Source organism: Macrosteles quadrilineatus, unplaced genomic scaffold (assembly GCF_028750875.1).
Source record: "Macrosteles quadrilineatus isolate MER2022 unplaced genomic scaffold, UCM_ALF_1.0 Scaffold_5__1_contigs__length_97177068, whole genome shotgun sequence".
In the NCBI taxonomy this organism is placed as follows: Eukaryota; Metazoa; Arthropoda; class Insecta; order Hemiptera; family Cicadellidae; genus Macrosteles; species Macrosteles quadrilineatus.
The window spans coordinates 69,340,514-69,360,680 of NW_026542598.1; the positions used below are offsets into that span (position 1 = coordinate 69,340,514).

General features: G+C 32.1%; 1 protein-coding gene across 1 annotated transcript; it reads left to right on the forward strand.

Annotated features, from left to right (window-relative positions):
- Nucleotides 1-18,521: 18,521 nt before the first annotated feature.
- LOC128995684 (uncharacterized protein K02A2.6-like) lies at nt 18,522-19,829 on the forward strand. The gene has a single exon (XM_054420702.1). The coding sequence runs from the start codon at nt 18,522-18,524 to the stop codon at nt 19,827-19,829; it is 1,308 nt and encodes a 435-aa protein (XP_054276677.1).
- Nucleotides 19,830-20,167: the final 338 nt, after the last annotated feature.

Genomic DNA, 20,167 nt, shown 5'->3' on the forward strand with positions numbered 1-20,167 from the left:
TAAAAATTTGTACAAAAGTACTATTATAGTTAGTTTTGTATCGTATATCTGACTAGAAAGGCAAACAACTGTTTTTTGTTAACAGATTTTGTAAATTTTGCATTACGGAAATAGTTCTGACAATTTTTCGATGTATTTAGTGAACTATGTATTCCGTTCATAACCTCTTTGTCTTTCTCGCTCTTAAGCTACTTGGAAAGGCAGAATATATAAATATAAATAGTCTATTACAACGGAAATAAAAGTGAGTCTTTGTCTCAAAACAATTTAAACTTACAGGGTCTGGCGATAAAGACATGGGATCCAAATGGGGTTTAGATTGTATAATGCTACATTACGTATTTTCTAAATATTTTTACCAAAATGGTTGACAATCTTATATATATTATAACTTATTTTCTTTCAAATTTTTTAATTGTAACTATACTATACAAATTAACCATGAAATGATCTATAGTTCCATATCAGGTTTAATAAAAAAATATTTATAATAACCATAAATATGTGGAACACAATGTAAATATTGAAGTTTAGAATTGTCAATTAACTAACTTTTAACGATCATCACAACTTCTCAGACGGTTTTTGTCAACCAATTGTGAATAGTCTTCCTTTGTTGTTAAATGTGTTAAGTAAATTGATTACAGATTATAGTTTATAGTACTAACTAAAATTTTACAACATCTTTCTTACTTCAGTGAATTAATAGTGAACAACATACCATATTGTTACCGGTATTTGGTTAAGATGTTCTTTGTAATGGTGTAGTATTTTTTATTCCACTTACATTCCATTGAACCAAGGTTTAATCAAGTTGTTCTGTTTTCTCACTAAATTAGAACTGAACGAGTAAGTGAAAACTCAGTCAGCTTTTAGTACTTCAGTTCAACGAAGGGTTAAATTAGCGATAAGTGATGTCATCGTGAGTCGAAATAAATTCCTTGATTTTGAGTTTTTTATCTTTATTTGTATAGCTGAAACATACATAAAGGCAACATAAACATATTCTTCTTTATGGAATAATTTATTGTTCATTATTTTAATGCTATTCAAACAATACAGGAGTTTTAAAGTTTGTAACGTCATATTACACACAACTAACTATCCGAATTATAAAATAAATTGCATTCAACGTTTCTTTAAATATTGTATTCAGATCCATCAAAACTCTCTAAACTCATATTTATAGTATGGTTAAAACACTTTCAAAAGAGTTATTTATGTTTATGAGATATTTATTGTTACCATGTCATTTGGACTTTCTAAAAAAATAACAATATTTCCGTCCCAAAATCTAAGAGTACTTATCTCGTTATAAAAATGAGGCTGTAAGAAAAAAACGTTCTTGATCCTATAATAAATACTGAGACTACTTGGCTGAATTAAATCGAAAATCAGAAGAAGGGTGGAATCAGCAATACACCTGATCCTGATTTCCTTCTTCCTTCGGTTGGTTAAATAAAAAGAAGCTGATTTTACTCAATCTAGTCCAGAGTTAGGTAGCAATATTATTTCTTTATGTATTTACGTGTTGTTGTAAATTGAACGATGCATGTTAAGCAATGAAGTAAAGAAAGCAATAAAATCATCATATGAGCTGGTTATGTTAAAAAGAGTCTCAGGGTACCTAGTTTTATTTATTTAGGTTATAAAAAAACAACCTGTAGTATTTTCATAACATTTAAACTTACCTTGGACTAAGATATTTAACATTTTTCTCAGGTAGAGGCAAAACATTGTATACAAAAATACCATTTTTGGTGTTAATTTAATAAAATAGTTTCCCCTTTGAAATAAAACGAACGTTATTGCGTCTGCGAAAGATTTCCCAACAAAGGGAAGCCTTTCTTATAACTTAATTAAATCAATCTTCCATTAAAAAGTACATAAACTATAAATTGTACAGTTGACGTTTAACAGAGATATTCATAAATGTTTTTCTATGCTTAAAGTTTTTCCTTGGATTACTAGGTAACTTAGATTGCTTAGGTTGGAATTACTTTTTTGTAAAGTATATGTTTCGTAAACATTATTTTAAATTGTATAAGTTGCACCCATTGTTTTAGGTATTAGCTTTCTTTTTCAAATTTATTAAGCTATCGTAAAAACATGAAGAACCTTGAAACTTCTTTAAAATAATCAATGTCAAACTATGTAAATAACCTCTTGGTTGAGTAAACTTGATGTTGTTAAAGTGAAGTAAAGAAACTTCTGTTGTCTTATAAAGGTCAAGATTATTAACCTCGAAAATAACATTATTAATAATTTAAACATACTACTTTATGAGAGTTTCCCCAAGACATCGTGGAATGTTTAAAGACGTAAATATTTATTTACAAAAATATGAATCCCTATAAAACCATTTTTCTATCCATTGTGTAAATCATTCTCGTGTCAAAATTGTATGACAGTCACCTTGCATGACATATTTTCATGATAAAAATCGTTTGGATACCTTTATACTGTCAGAGTGATCCTTAATAGTCTATATAGTTATTGCAGTTTCATTCCCGAGGGGAACTTCATCAGGCTTTTAAGAAATCAAATTTCGATCTAGAGGAGGATGTCATTGTCAAAACCCGTCGAAGTCCATCATATACTTCCCATTCTAACGTAAATAAATTTTGAGGTAAGTAATAAAGCGGTAAAATTGTATAATAAAGTGTATAATCAACACACTACACATAGAACAGAAGTAGCACCTGAAACCTGTTCCGATTAGCTTATCTATTGGTTGTCTCCGACAAGCCAAAAACTTCCAACACTTAGAAATAAGTTTGGCTGTAATGAGGTCGTTCTTAGAATCCTAGTTTGTCGTGTCAAAATGAAACCCAGTGCGAAAATAGGATCGGTAAATGTATGTAACAAATTTTAATCCTCGTAAATAAAAAAATAAATGTACAAACTATGAAGAATGAGATCTTACTATATATGTACGATAACAGTTTGAAGGATAACTTATATTGGAGATATTGGCAATGAATAGTGAAATGTATAATTAAATTTAAAAGTTCAACAAGGCCAATATATAATAAGTTATTTTAATCCACAAGCGCTTTCAGAAACTATGTTTCCATCGTCAGGCTGTGTTTAAACTGATACAAAAAGTAAATATTTACAATAATAAATTAATTAAAAGTAAAGTTAAACAGATGATGAATAGGATATTGGAAAAATATATGAAAAAATAATCTTTTGAAATTTGGATATATTACAGTGTTTTTCTTGATGTAATGATTTTAAGTAATTCCGAGTTCATAATTGGGCCGTCTTCATTATTTAACAAATAATTTTGATCTGTTTTTTTCTATAAAATAAGATTCCCATGCATTAAGATGTTGAGGTTTTATAATTTGTTTCAATAGTTTAAGGTTTTCCAAATTTATACAATCGCTTCGCTTCTTACGGCTACGGATTTAGATTTAGAAGAATTTGCCAGAATTCGAACACTAAAATATTTTCAGTGAAACTATTTCTCAATAACAATGTCTTTTTATCAAGGAAATAGACCAGGGATACCCAATCAAGCCAGTCAGTCGATTCATGTCGATGTCATTCGATTTTCACCACAAAAGATAAATTGTCAATTGGAATTATTTGTATCGAAAGTGTAAATGAATGTGTTTTATATTTATACATAATTGCAGTGATTGTGCAATACAATATTTCTTTACCCAGCAGTTTTAATTATGTTTGAATTGTGTGCTAATTTTTACATTCGCTCTACTTTAAACAAGTTAAACAATTTGTGACAATGAAAAAGGCAACAGGCTTTGACTAATGATATATCATTTTTTACAACTATTCGTCTCAAAGAAGTTCATAATTGCATACTATTTTATCTAAAAGTAAGACATTTACTCTTTCATATAAATGTTAGAAATGGTGCTTGTGGGGTAATACAATCATCAAAGTGATGTCTTTAATTTAGCTTGATAAAATCGCTCTGTCTCTTCGACGGTTCCTAGAATGATTCGCCGTTAGTTATATCATGGTTTTGAAAACTTTTTACTATATCCAAAGGATCTTCCTCCAACACGTATTACTAAGGATACTTCTTCATCTATCGATATGTTCTGCGTGTCCACTGAGTTCTTGGACGGAGTGACCTTTCAAATAGCTCATACTGGAATTTCGGACCACACTGGGCAACTGTTTAACCTGATGCATGTAGTCAAAGAAAATCTGACCATAACAACAACCCAGAAACTCATCAACCACGAGAACCTACATCTGCTAAAGAATAATCTTGCTGAACAGGACTGGGAAGAAGTATTGAAGTATGATAATGCCGAAGAAGCCTACAACAAATTCATTTTGATTGTTACACTCGATTTGAATTCATCTTGCCCACTCAGGAAAATTCGCTCAAAACCCCACTTAAAAAGTGCCATAAAGCAAATATACTATGCAGAATCGAATTGTCTCAAGGAACAGTATTTTCTTAATATCTATTATAATACACTCAAATAACTAATGTAATATTTAGATAAAAATTTCATATACGTAAACGTCGTGTCTTTAGCTTTGCTTGTGTTTATTGAGTTCTTTGTAATTTTCCAGTATTCAGTCGCTCCTAACATATATATATATATATATATATATATATATATATATATATATATATACTATCATTGTATATATAAATAATACTGTTTAATGAAAAGTGTTTCATATTTTTCAGCTATCCATGTTCATAGCACATAATGTCGACGTGTCACCAAAGTTGTAAACCCTTAAGGTCAACCAGATGATGAGTCGGCAAGCATCCTCGTCTTCTGAGTCACTCGACCGTGCGTTGAACCGTTAGTATATTTATATATTATTATTAATATTATTATTATTAATTGTTGTCTGTAAATTTGTTATTTACACCCTCATGTCCTAATCTTTGTATTATGACTTCTACTGAACCCTTTATATATTCATTTTTGATATTATTATCAATGGTTGCTTAACTCTGGGCCTTTGTTTTATGTCATCCGTAGAATTTCGTCTGGGTTTTTTAAATAATTGTAAAAACAGTTCTTTTTTCCACAGACCTGGTATCACAATCGTCCACTGTCCATCCTCAACCCATTGTACGGCACTTGTTCCGACTGCTGTTATATAGAGTTTTGTGTTGTTTAATGGTGGTGGGGAATATTATGATTGGTATATAAATTTTATACAGGGTGACAAAAAAGTCTGGAAACGGTTTAATATCTTTTTAACTAAATTTGTTAGAAAATTCAAACTTTTCACATCAACTTATATGTATGAAAACTACTTTTTGCAATCATTGCCATAATTTGACCTTCACCAGGGGACGGCCCACGAGGAGTAGATACATAATCTTTAATGTAAGCATAGGTTGATATGCACATCATTTTAAAGGTCTGGTCAAGTGGAGTTCATTGCCGGAAACCGCGTCAAAAAAGGTTCATCCGTTACAACATGGCGGCAGTTTAAAGTTCTTGCGGAATATACCTGCAGAGGCCTTAGTATTGGTAAATACTCATAGTCAACTTTAGCAGGGAATTCTGAAACACGGTTAAATTTGTTTTGAAGATTGAATACTATTAGTCTATGACCTAGTTGACTTTAAAATACAGTTTAAGCTCTCAAGCTGATGTTTAATACGAGTATTTGCCCATACTAAGGCCTGTGTAGGTATATTTCACAAGAACTTTGGACAGCTGCCATTTTTTAACGGATTGACCTTTTTTGACGCGGTTTCCGGCAATGAACTCCACTTGACTAACCCTTTAAAATGATGTGCATATCAACCTATGCTTACATTAAAGATTATGTACCTACTCCTCATGGGTCGTCCCCTGGTAGAGGTAAAAAAATGACAATGCTTGGAAAAAGTAGTTTTCATACATGTAAGTTAATGTGAAAGGTCTGAATTTTCTAACGGACATAGTTACAAAGATATTAAACCGTTTCCAGACTTTTTTGTCACCCTGTATAAAAAACATACTATCTTCAAGTACAAAAATGTATAGTGAACATTACATGTGTAGGCAAATCAAGTAGCAATCATTAGAGCGAGAACCAACTCATTATAATAGATTAGCAACTATGTTGCATGTTGGTGTTAAAAATTTAGATTGGTAAATAACATTTTTTAGCATAACAAACTTCAAATAAGTACAAAAGTTGTTAAGATGCAAAACAAAAACAAGAACTAGTAATACGGTACCAAATAGTATACGGAACCAAGTACCAAATAGTATACGGAACCAACGTAAGTGACAAATAGATGGGTAAAACGGCACCTGTTCTGGATGCCACTTTTAGGATTAGTAGTAAGTACCAATATAAATTGTGTGGTGTAGTAATTATGTTAGAGAGGAAAAGTCGAGGGTTTTGGTATAAAGAGGTTGATTTATTACGAGAAAAAATGAGTGCGTGATGTTATGAGCGGTGATTCGAGACGAATGAATGCAACAATGAAAATTGAGATATGGTCATGTGATGGGAATTACAGATGAATTGTTAAAAACAAAGACATATAAAGTTGATACAAAACAAAGGCAACTTGACTGAACATAAATTATTCAACGGAACTAGAGTGAGTGCCAATTCTAGATAGAAAACGGAACTTACAATTAGGTCCGAAAACATTGTGACAACTATTACGCAAATACTGTACCATGTTTTCGGTTGATGTGAAATTTGTTAACATAAAGCAATACGATTATTACTAAATAAGCAAAAGGTTTTTATTTCGATTAGACTCTGGGTATTGCAGTGGTGAATATTAAACACTTGGTTGTGGGAAATTGCACTGAACCATGAGAGGTCTAGTACACCCTACATAGATTGTGAAGTAAATATTAATGATTTAAATTTATTATAGCATATTTATTAGTAGAAGAGCGATTTGGTAAATAAAACTTGAATGTCACCAAATCTTTATTTCCCAAACCATTTCATCTGACTTCGGAGATGGAAAGAAAACAACTCTGTCAATCAGCAGCCAATTTACTTTGATTGATTTTCTCGTTACACTTACTGGAATCGTCTTTGTTATTTTGCTACTGGACAGTAATTTAATTCTACTATGTGCAGATGTACTTTACAAAGTACACTCTACATTCTGTCCAATCAAGTTGTTCTATTTGCTCACTAAATTACATATAAATGAAATTCTCTTTGAGCTCACTTAGCTTTTAGTATTTCGAAATAAACTGAAATACCACATGATTATTACCGTTTAGATTTTACTGAAGAAGAAAACTTAAACGAAAACTAAACAAACCGAATTTCTTAGCTTAATATCTCGATTTGTGTAAACTTAACTGTTCTTCCAGTTACACAGAAAGTGTGCATCGTAAAATTAGCAAAGGTATAATTTTGGGAAATGATTGTGGGAAAACTGACATTGAGCATTTTTCAGTGTTAATTTTCTTTTTAATATCTTCTCTAGTTAATTATTTTTCGTTTGGAAATCGATTGACGTAAAAAATATAAAACATTTGCATTATGCATATAAAATTGTGATGGTGTAAAGATTTTCATGAGCCTTGAAACATTATCAGTAAGAGGTAAAAACTAAAGCAAAGTTTAGGTTTCGGAGTCAACCGAGATGATTTCGGGGTGAAGATTTAATTGGATTTAATCTGGCCAGTTCCAGCTCACTGCAATAATTTTGGAAATTATGGGCGAGAAATGGTTTTGCATTCAACGTTGTATTAAAATATTATAAAACTTGAAAAATCAACCAAGTGTTAAAATAACAATATTATTAAGTTCTGTATTGAAACTATCATTATTTCAATTTTTTTATGTCCATACAAATTTTAATGCAACGTAGCCTATTAACAGGTTTTAAGGAACTAGATATGTATCGATTTATCAATTTGCATTGATTAAGAATCCTTTATTTGTAAAATAAAATCCAGTGTGGAAATTGGTTTGGTAAATATATATAACTAATTTTAATCCTAGTAAATAAAAAATAATAATTTACAAACTATGAAAAGACCATACGACTTATGTACGATAACATTTTGAAGGAGTTAACAAATAGCTACAAATATCATGCACAAACATGAATTTAAATATCAGCAGATAGGTTTGAAGTTGAACTTAGATTAAATAATTTACCAGTCGCGAGTAAAGTCCAAGGGTCAACAGAGGTATCACTGCCACCACTACTCGAAAAAAGGCTGAGTAGACTTTAACGATAATGAGAATATTAAATAAAATAATAAATTTAGATTTTGAACTATCAAATACAATGTATGTGTATGTGTATTGTGTAGTGTATGTAAATATAAGAGTTTAACCAATGATGTGGACAGCTGGGTGAAGCACGAATAATAACCTAGATGACAATGTCCGCGTGCCTCCTCCCTATTCCAACACGGGATCAACTAACTTCAACGCGTCTCTTTGTTCTTACACTTGCATTGAAATCACATGTTTCACCGTTAGATAAGCTTAAAATTCTGAACAAAAAGAACTAAGACAACTGTTACAACATAACTGAAATGCAAAAAGCCAAAACAACTGTAGATTACATTTAATTAAGAGACGGTGACACGCTACAATAGTATACATTAACTATTCCAAGAGGTACTGCATACAGTGATATTAACATTACCCAGAGTACCTGTTGTTGGTTTTGATTAAGTTTCATGACGATACAGCGGCCATTTCCCTAACAGCTATACAGCCAGACGAAATTGCCTCAGGCCATTGGCTGGTTCAGAATGTTAATTAACCTTCGTGTTCATTGACACAAATACTCTGTTTACATAATGTAAGGCTATTAACATTTGTTTATTTGTATGATTCGATTTTCACCACAAAAGATAAATTATTGTCAATTGGAATTATTTGTATCAAACGTGTTAATGAATGTGTTTTGTGTTTATACAAAATTGCAGTGATTGTGCAATACAATATTTCTTTACCAAGTAATTTTAATTGTGTTTAATTGAGTGCTCATTTTTATATTCGCTCTACTTTAAACAAGTGAAATACTCGTAATTTGTGACAGTAAAAATGTCAACAAATTTTGACTAATGATGAATCATTTATAACTATTCTTCTTAAAGAAGTTCATAATAGCATAGTATTTTATTTAAAAGCAAGACCTTTACCCTTTTAAATAAAGAATAGAAATGGTGGCTTGTGGGAGAATACAATCATCAAAGGGAAGTCTTTAATTTAGCTTGATAAAATCGCTTCGTCTCCCTCCTCAGTGGTTCCTAGAATTCAGAATTAATTATATCATGCTTTTAAAACTGTTTAATTATGTAATACAGTAGTTACCTGATTACTGTAATAAACTAACAGACGATCATGATCAATAACTGTTCATTTGATGTTTCTCAGATTTAGTCTAATGTTTACGAGAATTGTAAATTCGTAAGGTCATCATTAAAAAATATGTATTTCCATACAAGAACAAAATAAGTTTAAAACTTTGAATATTTTCATTGGGATAATTCATTTGAAGACAATAGAATGAATTATACATTCTCAATTTGGTCAAAAATATCAGATTTAGTAAGCACATTCATTTTTAGGGGGTTTTAATACTATAAACTACTTGTCTAATATTTATGTTATGTCTACACCGAGGTCTATACTGAACACATATATCACCATTTTGAGTCACTCAGTTCACAGTTTAGTATAAAGATATGAAGCGTTACTAATCGAAATCATTGACGATTCGAAGAGTTTTAGGCGTACGAAAATCAGTCATTTACAAAATTACTTCCTATAAGGACTATTTATAGTGGGAATAATATTTTAGTGGTGTCAAAAGTAGGAAAATCCGACTTTTAAGGATTTTTCCATGGCAGATGGGCTTAAGGTTAACAACCGTACAAAATTTCAAGTAAATTTAATCTAGAAGTGATCTAGAATATCTGAGTCAGTTAGTAATTTAAGTAATTGTTGAATTTTTAAATTTATATCAAATTTATGTTTTATCTCATTGAATTTTGATAAGAGTATAATTTGAGTATCAGTATGTAAGAAATAAATAGCTTATACATTTATTTCTTCATCTGGTTGCAATGGTTTACGTAAAGTTAACAATTCGTAATTACTACACCGGACAAAAATCATTATCATTGTCCTTAGCTGATACAAAGGAAGGCTCTATTTATAACAGACAATGATTAATCAACGATAACGTTTAGAGTGTATTTCTTACATAACATGAAGTCATGGAAAGCCTAAAATGATAAGAAAAAGCTAGCTAGAAAGATTAACATTCTGAATTACCCAAATGTTACATAACATTTCGTTGTGGTATAATCTAATAACAAGTTTTGAAATATGAGCTTGACAAAAGAGAGTAGTTTGTTGGCTCTCCTGGGTGAGAGAGAAGAATAAGAATGTTTAACTTAGTTATGTGTCACTCTCCAACAGTCTTACTTTATGTTTCAAAGTTAATAAACCGTTCGTAATATTTGCAGGTAGTTTGATAATTTAATACGATGTTACTGTTTTAAACTTGGAAAATAGTAGTCAGCTAATTTAAACTGGCGTAAAACCTTGCATAATGATAATCCATACAACTTGTAGATTCGTTTTGAAAATCTTCATAAAGGAAAAGAACAATACATATCGTAAGCTAAAAAATAACTATAGTAACAAGGTAATGTATTGCTGTGTCGATTATAACCACAGAATATACAACTACTTAAAGAACAATCTGAATATACATAATGTTAAACTAGCTTTTAAAACCTTTAATTGGCTACGGAACGTAAAGTTAAGCACCCACAAAATATGAAAAGACAGGTTTATACTGCAAGAAATACCGATTGTCCGAGCAGATATGTAGAACAAAGTGGGAGACCTTTCAAAATCAGGTACAAAGAACATCGACAAGCCCAGCTCCTAGACTAAAAAACATAAATCGTTTCATTAAACACAATATCGGCAATAAGCATGATTTTTTGTCCTAGGACGCTAGGAACGAGTCCGGGATTGTTTTCACATTACTTCAGGCTAGACCTAGGGGTTGCAGCACTATCACTTAGATAAAATCCATTGGTGACTTGGTGGGATTTCAACACTTCAGATTATTTTCAATCATCTTTTTGTTTACTTTGCAGCTTCATCTATGTCGTTGTCGTCAACTCTAAAAGGTAGAGGTTATTTCTAGCTACACCTGTAAGCTAACTGGGATCTGTAATTTTGAATGGGTGACCTTTAATGTGGAATAAGAAATTAGATCAAAACAATAAATAGGCATGTAAGATACGTCTAATTATGAAAACAAAATGAAATGCAAATATTTAAAGAAATAATACAACTTTATGACTCTGGATTGGGATTGCTTAAGCTTTAAGCTTCTTTATTTTTCCATTGAACCAACCAAGAAAATCAGGATCAGCTGTCAGGATTGCTGATTACGCTCTTTTTCAGATTATTGACTTATTTCTCCCGAGTAGTCTCTGGATTTGTAATAGGATCAAGAGCAATAATTGTTCCCTTGGAGCCACTTTTTCAAGGCAAAACAAATCCTTGCCATCATTTCCAAAGATGTATTATTGTTCTTGCAGGAAAAAACTGAAACTGAAAATCATATTATATTATTTGTATTACAAGAATTAAAACCCCTTTGTTATTTCTAAGGCTATTTTTTAAGCTATATGAATATAGTAAGCAATAAACATTATTAAGCATATGCGAGTTCAATATATCCATGGTAAGCAATAAATATGTAACTGTAGTATGAAATATCATTTTTTAATATATTTAAATCATTAACCTAAGTTAGATAATTATGTACTAGAGTGTCAACTGAAATCTTGATTGCAAACATTTATTGGCAACGAAATTATGATTTACCTCTAATGTATGCTTCTCCAGTTCATACTATTTGAGCTTGTAAAAACGCCAAGTTGAGTCTTACTCACACAAAGATTATCCAATTATACAGTAACACTAAACTGTGCTGCCGTGTAGACAACAATTCTCCTGATCAGCAATAACCAGGGCTACCAACATATGTGTTTGTTTTAGTACTTTTAATTTGGGTTGCGTTTTACACCCTGCTTGTTGATTTTGCATTACACGTGTTGTGACCGTACATACATTATATTAAGTTATATTATATTACATTAATTACAAAAATGTCACTGGCGTAGATAGAGCAAAACAAAGTGTAAAGATTGTGTGATCATATTCACACTTCTAATCATAGCTCAAAATTAATTTTATAAATGATGGACTCTTAATCAATGCAACTTGATAAATCGATACGTATCTAGTTCCTTAAAACTTGTTAAGAAACTACGTTGCATTACAATTTTATGGACATAAAATAAATTAGAAACAATGATAGTTTTAATACAAAACTTAATAATATTGTTATTTTAACACTTGGTTAATATAATAATATAAGTTTATATAAGTTGGTTAATGTCTTATAATAGTTTAAAACAACGTTGAACGCAGCAAAAACCAACTCTGACCCATAGTTTCCAAAATTATTGCGGCGAGCTGGAACTGGCCGGAAATTAAATCTTGCCCCGGAAACCATCTCGGTTGACTCCGAAACCTAAACTTGGCTTTTGTTTTAAAACCCCTTACTGATAATGTTTCAAGGCTCATGTAAAACTCTACACCAGCACATTTTTATATGAATATTGGAAATGTTTGATATTTTTACGTTAATTGATTTCCAAACGAAACATAATTAACTATAAAAGATACTAAAAAGATAATAAACCCTGAAAATAAAATAATGTCAGTCTTTCCACATTCCTTTCACAAAATTATACCTTTTCTAATTTTACAATGCACGCTTACTCAGGTAAGAGAGGTTGACTGTAAGAAAAGACCGTGAGGTCCTAAGTTCGCCTCAATAAAGAAGGATTTTAATTTTATTTTCATTTCACGCTTTCTGTGAACCTGGGAGAGCAGTAAAGTTTATACAAATCAAGACATTAAGCTAAGAAATTCGAATTGTTTAATAAAGTTTGCTTCTTCAGTAAAATAACACCTAAACAGTAATAATCAGTGATAATTCAGTTTATTTTGAAATACTAAAAGCTAAGTGAGTTCAAAGAGAATTCCATTCAGTTGTAATTTAGTAAGCAAACAGAATAACTTGATTGGACAGAATGTAGAGTGTACTTTGTAAAGTACATCTGCACATAGTGAAATTAAATTACTGTCCAGTAGCAAAATAACAAAGTCGATTCCAGGAAGTGTAACGAGAAAATCAATCAAAGTAAATTGGCTGCTGATAGACAGAGTTGTTTTCTTTCCATCTCCGAAGTCAGATGAAATGGTTTGGGAAATAAAGATTTGGAGACGTTCGAGTTATATTTAACAATTCACTCTTCTACTTACAAATATGCTATAGCAGAATTTAACCTTTTTTTTATAAATCCAATCATATACTAATGTATCAAATACTAATGTAATCCAGAATTGTTAACTGCAATAATTTGATTTAAAATATATTACCATTTCCCTAAAATGGATTGTTGTAAACTCAAAATTGTATTTAATTTATTTAGCTTTGTGTTTCATACATACAAATGTACTGCTCCTGGCTCTAGTTTTTTTTATCACAAATAACAAATACATTCTTGATCAAACCGTCAATACACAAACTTTTTGATGGAAAATATTTAATCAAAATTTAACAAACCTAAGCATGTAAAATAGTAGCAAATAACCAAGTGTGTTATATATACTTAAAATTTTTAATCACGAAAAATCATGTGAATACAATGATTTAGTTTAAACTAATTTTATGAAATTGATAAGATACAAATAAATACACTATTCATAAACTAGTTATTGAACGTGTTTAGATAAATCTTCGATGAATAACAACGTATCTGTTGTTGTTACTATACTTGTATAAGCTAAAAATCGCTCTCCTCACGTCGGATTCACACTGATCCAAACATTGACATTAAGCTCTACCAGACGTAATGTTTATATCTGTGGAGGGTTAATAAAATAAAGTTTGCTTTTGTATGTAGCTTGAAAATGAACTTTCGTAATTCTTTTAATAAACCGATTAAACTGCTCTGAAAAGGTTCATGAGACCAATATTTGATAACCTTTAAATGCTTAAAGGAACATTTTGTGTTCTAAAACGGATTATGAGTTTGAATAAATAACGATTGGACAAAAATTTTGATTAAGGACGATACAATTTATACAGACTGTCCCAAAGTCCCGGACCGGTTTAATATTTTCTAAACGACAACAGATAAATCAATAAGATTTTGCACATCAACACCACACCTAAAAATCTACCTTTTTAAGGAACTATCAGCTTTCTGTCATACCATGGGGACGTCCCGCAAGGAGTCAGAAGGAAATCTTAAATAGAAGCATAGGTTGACATGCACATCAAATTAAAGACCTTTACTAGCAGAATATAATGCCGCAAATGTGAACTCATTCGGATAACTGAGTTAAAATGGCAGCCGTTCAATGATTTTTTGAATCTGCCTTTTGAATCTTTGAACGACTGCCATTTTTTACTCAGGCGTTCTTTTGAGCTTGAATTTACGGAATTGTAATCTACTTGTGAAGACCTTTAATTTGATGTGCATAACGACCTATGATTACGTTAACAATTTTCTTCCGATTCCTAGGGCTGTGCCCCTGAGGAGTAAGCGTATAATAAAAATGCAAATGAAATGAATCTTCGAACAACTGTCATTCTTGGCTCGGTTGTCCTATTGAGTTCAAATTTGCGGCATTATATTCTGCTAGTAAAGGTCTTTAATTTGATGTGCATGTCAACCTATGCTTCTATTTAAGATTTCCTTCTGATTCCTTGCGGGACGTCTCCATGATAGGACAGAAAATTGATATTTCCTTAAAAAAGTAGATTTTTAGGGGTGGTGTTGATGGTGTACCAAATCTTATTGATTTATTTGTTGTCGTTTAGAAAATATTAAGCCGGTCCGGGACTTTTGGGACAGTCTGTATGTGTTCGTGTGCGTGTTTGTGTGTACTGTTAGTAGTTTTAACCAACTACGTCCTTTGAACTGAAGATTTCAAAACTCTCCCGCCTGATTATGGTACAACTTCGTGCCGAAACCTGGTCACAACCAAGATGTATGGACTTGGGTTGCAACAGCCGACTTAATTTGAAGTGGTGACTGAAGGTATTTTAAAACCATTATTTTATATAGATGAAGTTTTAATTCTTTACGGTCATTTTGTATGATTAATCCTTTCTATCAAAGTAAGTCTTCCTCTAATGAGTTTCATTTAAAAAGCACTGATTTCCCTTGCTTATTGTTATGGAGTGCTAGTCTCCCAGACGTATCTGACTCTACTCGTCTGTGAGCTTCACCTTCTCTCTCTCTCTTTTGTTGGAGGACAACCCTCAACTCATTCTCCTTAAGTCATCTTATGTTTACATTCTCATCCTTGTCCTCATCCTACAACTACTCATCAAGAAGGCTGAAAAAATCATTAGCTTTTTGAAATTAACTTGTTTAATATCTTAGAGTAAATAATTAGTTACATTTTAATGAATATATAGCTTGATGATAGGAAGGAGTGAATTATAATAATATATATTTTTTATAAATACTCGACCAACCGTGTGTAACACCAGAGAATGAAAAAGGATATGTTTTAATTAAATTCGATGAGTGTTTGCTATCCAAACCACAGTATTATTTCAGCAAACATTCCAAACAAAAGGACATGTTGAAATGTAATTTTCTCTATTTGCGTTTCAGTTACTTGCCTACTTCCTATCACAAGGATTTCTAGTAAAAAAATTACAAAGAATTTTGATTTCAATTTTGTGTATTGTTGAAGTTTTTTTTATATTGTTTACTGATACACCTGGTGTTAGATAGTTAAATGTATAAGTAATTAATACATCAGCTGATTTATTATTATTAAGTTTGTTAGTAAATATTCTGCTTAGGTTGATGTGTTTAAGAATTCAATAAAAATGGTTCTTTTATATTTTGAATATCATTTAGTGTAATTCTACATTGGCGACGATGAGTAAACGAACCAAAAGAAGAAATAGTTATTTCAATGAAGAAGATAAGTATGAAACTAAAGAAGACGCATTACAGTCAAAGATAGAGAAGTTCAAATGTCAAAGCTATGATGAGTCTAGTAGGTGGGATGATTATGAAGCACATTTTCTATTGTTATGCAAGGTAAAAGGTTTGGGAGAAGATTCTCAGAGAGCAGAGGATGCTAGAAGGGATCCTTTGCTTGCCTATGTGGGTCCTGTACCATTAAGAAAAGTTTCAAACTTTCTGCTGCCTTTAAAAGTACATCAGGCTACGTGGGCAGAACTAGTTAATGGTTTCAGGTCAGTATACAAAGCTAGTAAAACTATATTTTCAGCTAGAATGGAATTTGAAAAAAGTATCAGAGAAAATAGTGAAAGTCTTTCAGAATTTGTAATACGTTTGAAAAATTTAGCAGATTTTTGTAAGTATGAGAACAAGTTTGATGAAAGAATAAGAGATAGATTTGCTGGAGGTATAAATTTTCCAGAGTTTGAAGTAGAAATTAGACAACGATGGCCTGATGGGGTAAAAGAAAATGGTGACAAGTTAACATCTGAAGATGTTTTTGAACTGGCCACTTCAATGGAAAGAGCTCGTCATGAGATATTCAAGAATAATGATAAAGAGTTGGAAGTATCACAAGTAAGAAGAAACAATAAGGAGTTTAAAAGAGAAGTGAAATACAATGAAAAGACAAATCATCCATGTAGTAGATGTGGAACAAAGCATGAATTTGGTAAATGTCCAGCCTATCAACAAAAGTGTTTGAATTGTAAAAACATAGGACATTTTGCAAAGGTATGTCGGCAAAAACGAGTGAATAATTTGCATGAAAAGTCAGAAGATGAAGAATCTGAATCGGACTCACATGACAAGAGGATAAACGATGTTAAAAAGGAAAGAAGACATATTTGTAAAGCACGTATTCATTTAAAGTTAAATAAGGTAGCTACAAATATGGAATTTGACTCTGGAGCTTGGGCCTCAATGATAGGTAAGCCTCTTTGGGAGAAAATTGGTTCACCAAGACTTGATAAGACTAATTCAAAATACGTGGCATATGGAAACAATATTTTAGATATACTTGGTGAATGTTATGTCAATGTTACAGTAGGTGATGAGACACGTAGATTAAAAGTAGCAGTAGTAAATGGAAATGAGAAACCACTGTTTGGTTTACCATGGATATTAGCCTTTAATATGAACCTCCCTCCTGATGTTACTATTAGTAAAGTAAAATGTAAGCAGAATCATAATCAATATAAGATGGATTATGTGAGGGTTAAGGAAGTACTAAAAGAATTTGAAGATGTGTTCTCTGAAGGGCATGGGAAAATCAAGGGTTATAAAGCACGAATTCACGTTCGAGAAGATGCAAACCCTCAACATTTTTCAGCGCGCAGGGTTCCGTTTCCCTTGAAAAAACGAATTGAGAATGAACTTACAAGACTTGTAAATGAGGATATCATTGAAGAGGTAGATCCTGCTGCTACACCTATTCCCTGGGCTACCCCAAAAGTTAATGTAGAGAAGAATGATGGTTCAATAAGAATTTGTGGAGATTTCCGAGTCACTTTGAATCAAAATTTGGTCCCAGAAAATGCAATTATTCCGACATTTGAGGAACTAACAAACAAAGTTGCAGGCGGACAAGAGTTTTCCAAGATAGACCTACGAGATGCATACCTACAAATGGAGGTTGCAGAAGAACACCGAAAGTATTTAGTAATAGCAACGCATAGTGGTTACTATAAATACAAACGTTTACCTTTTGGGATATCATCTAGTCCAGGTATTTTCCAAAGATATATGGAAAGACTCTTAGCTGGGATACCACAGGTTGGAGTTCTTCTGGACGATATTATAATAACTGGAAGGAATAAGAACGAGCATTTACGAAATTTGAGAGAAGTTTTGAAACGAATGAAAGAAGCTGGTATAAAAGCAAAGTCTAGTAAATGCAAATTTTTTGAAGAGTCAGTGACTTACTTGGGACATACAATCGACCGGAATGGAATACATCCTACTGAAGAAAAAATAAAAGCCATTCGAGAAGCACGGTCACCTACTAATGTCAAGGAACTCCGATCATTTTTAGGTTCTATTAACTACTATGAACGATTTATTCCGGGACTTCATGCCATTTGCAGTGATCTCCATAAGCTGACTGGGACTAAATCACAATGGAAATGGTCAGAACAAGAAGAGAGGACATTTAAAAGAGTAAAAGAAATTCTATCAAGTAAAGACACAGTAGTGCCATACGAAGAAATGAGACCATTGGTAATGGTCTGTGATGCATCGGAAAATGGATTGGGAAGTGTACTAATGCACAGATATGAAGATGGATTAGAAAGACCAATTGCTTTTGCCAGTCGTACACTATTACCCGCGGAAAAACAATATTCAAATATCGACAGAGAAGCGCTAGCTATTATGTTTGGACTCAGGAAATTTCATCAATATGTATATGGTCGGAAGTTTACTTTAGTAACCGACCACAAACCTCTACAACGGATATTTGGAAATATGCGAGATCTCCCAAAAGTTGTAAATAGCCGTTTAGTGAGGTGGGCTCTCCAGTTGAATCAATACAACTATGACATAGAGTACAGAAAAGGAGAAGATAATGTGTGTGCTGATGTTCTATCAAGACTTCCGATTGAAGAAGATCAACCTGAGGAGGCTCACATTGGTTTTTTGAATGTTGATAAGGTTAACTCTATCATGTCTTATGATCTCTTGAAACAAAATTCATTTACAGATAAAGCAATTAAAATGGCAAAAAACTTTGTATTGAAAAATACATGGCCCCCTGTTGTTCCTGAAATGTTGAAGTCATACAAACAGAGGAAAGATGAATTGAGTGTTGAAGATGACATATTAATGTGGTTTGGAAGAATCGTAGTTCCAGAATGCATGAGAACTGATGTTCTGAAGATATTGCACACAGGACATCCTGGTATTGTATCAATGAGGTCTGTAGCACGACACTATGTATGGTGGCCCAACATGGATAAAGATATCGAAGTTTATATCAAGAGGTGCACATCTTGTCAAGAGAATCGAGATAATGTGGAAGAAGTGCCATTATATCCTTGGAATGTACCTGATAGAGTTTGGGAAAGGGTACACATTGATCTGGCAGGGCCAGTCAACGGATCTATGTGGTTGGTAGGTATTGATGCTTTGTCAAAGTGGGCAGAAGTGGACTGTCTCAAGACAACAAACTCTTCAACTATCATTCAACGATTGAGATCTTGGTTTAGTCGATATGGAATACCAAGTGAAATTGTGACAGACAATGGACCTCAATTTGTATCAAAGGAAATGGAAGAATTTTTTGAGAAAAATTCTATCAACCACATAAAAACAACTCCTTACCATCCTAAAAGTAATGGACTTGTGGAAAGACTAATTCGTACTTTGAAAAGACGGTTCTACTCAACAAAGCAGGATGTTGGAGATGGAATGCTAGCTCTTCAAAATGTTCTTTTTAGCTACAGAAACTCGCCTCAGAAAACAACTGGTAGGGCTCCTGCAGAATTGTTTCTCGGTCGTAGACTACCAACAATTTTTGACAATATGAAACCTAATCTTAGGAAAAAGATGGAGATGAAGCTTTGGAAAGAACAAGGGAGGGACAACAAAAAAGTTCGAACTTTTGAAGAAGGAGAAGATGTGTGGATTAAGAATGAACATGGAAATGGTTGGTCAGCTGGAATGGTGAAAAATAAAAATGGACTGTACTCATATGATGTACTTTGTGGAGGTGTTATAAAAAGGAAACATGCGGACCAGATGAGACAAAGAATGGGAGCTGTTGAATCCGTGTAAAAAGAAAGAGGGAAAAGGTGTTAGATAGTTAAATGTATAAGTAATTAATACATCAGCTGATTTATTATTATTAAGTTTGTTAGTAAATATTCTGCTTAGGTTGATGTGTTTAAGAATTCAATAAAAATGGTTCTTTTATATTTTGAATATCATTTAGTGTAATTCTACACCTGGATTTTCACTATGTTAAGGATCTCAAACCATGATCACATTGATCAAAATTACCATTAAGCCAAAATAAAAGCAAATGACTTTAAGGACTTTATAATTTATATTTTAAAATAAAATCATTTTCCCGCTGGTGTAGTTAACTTTATTATATGTTTGATAATTGTTAA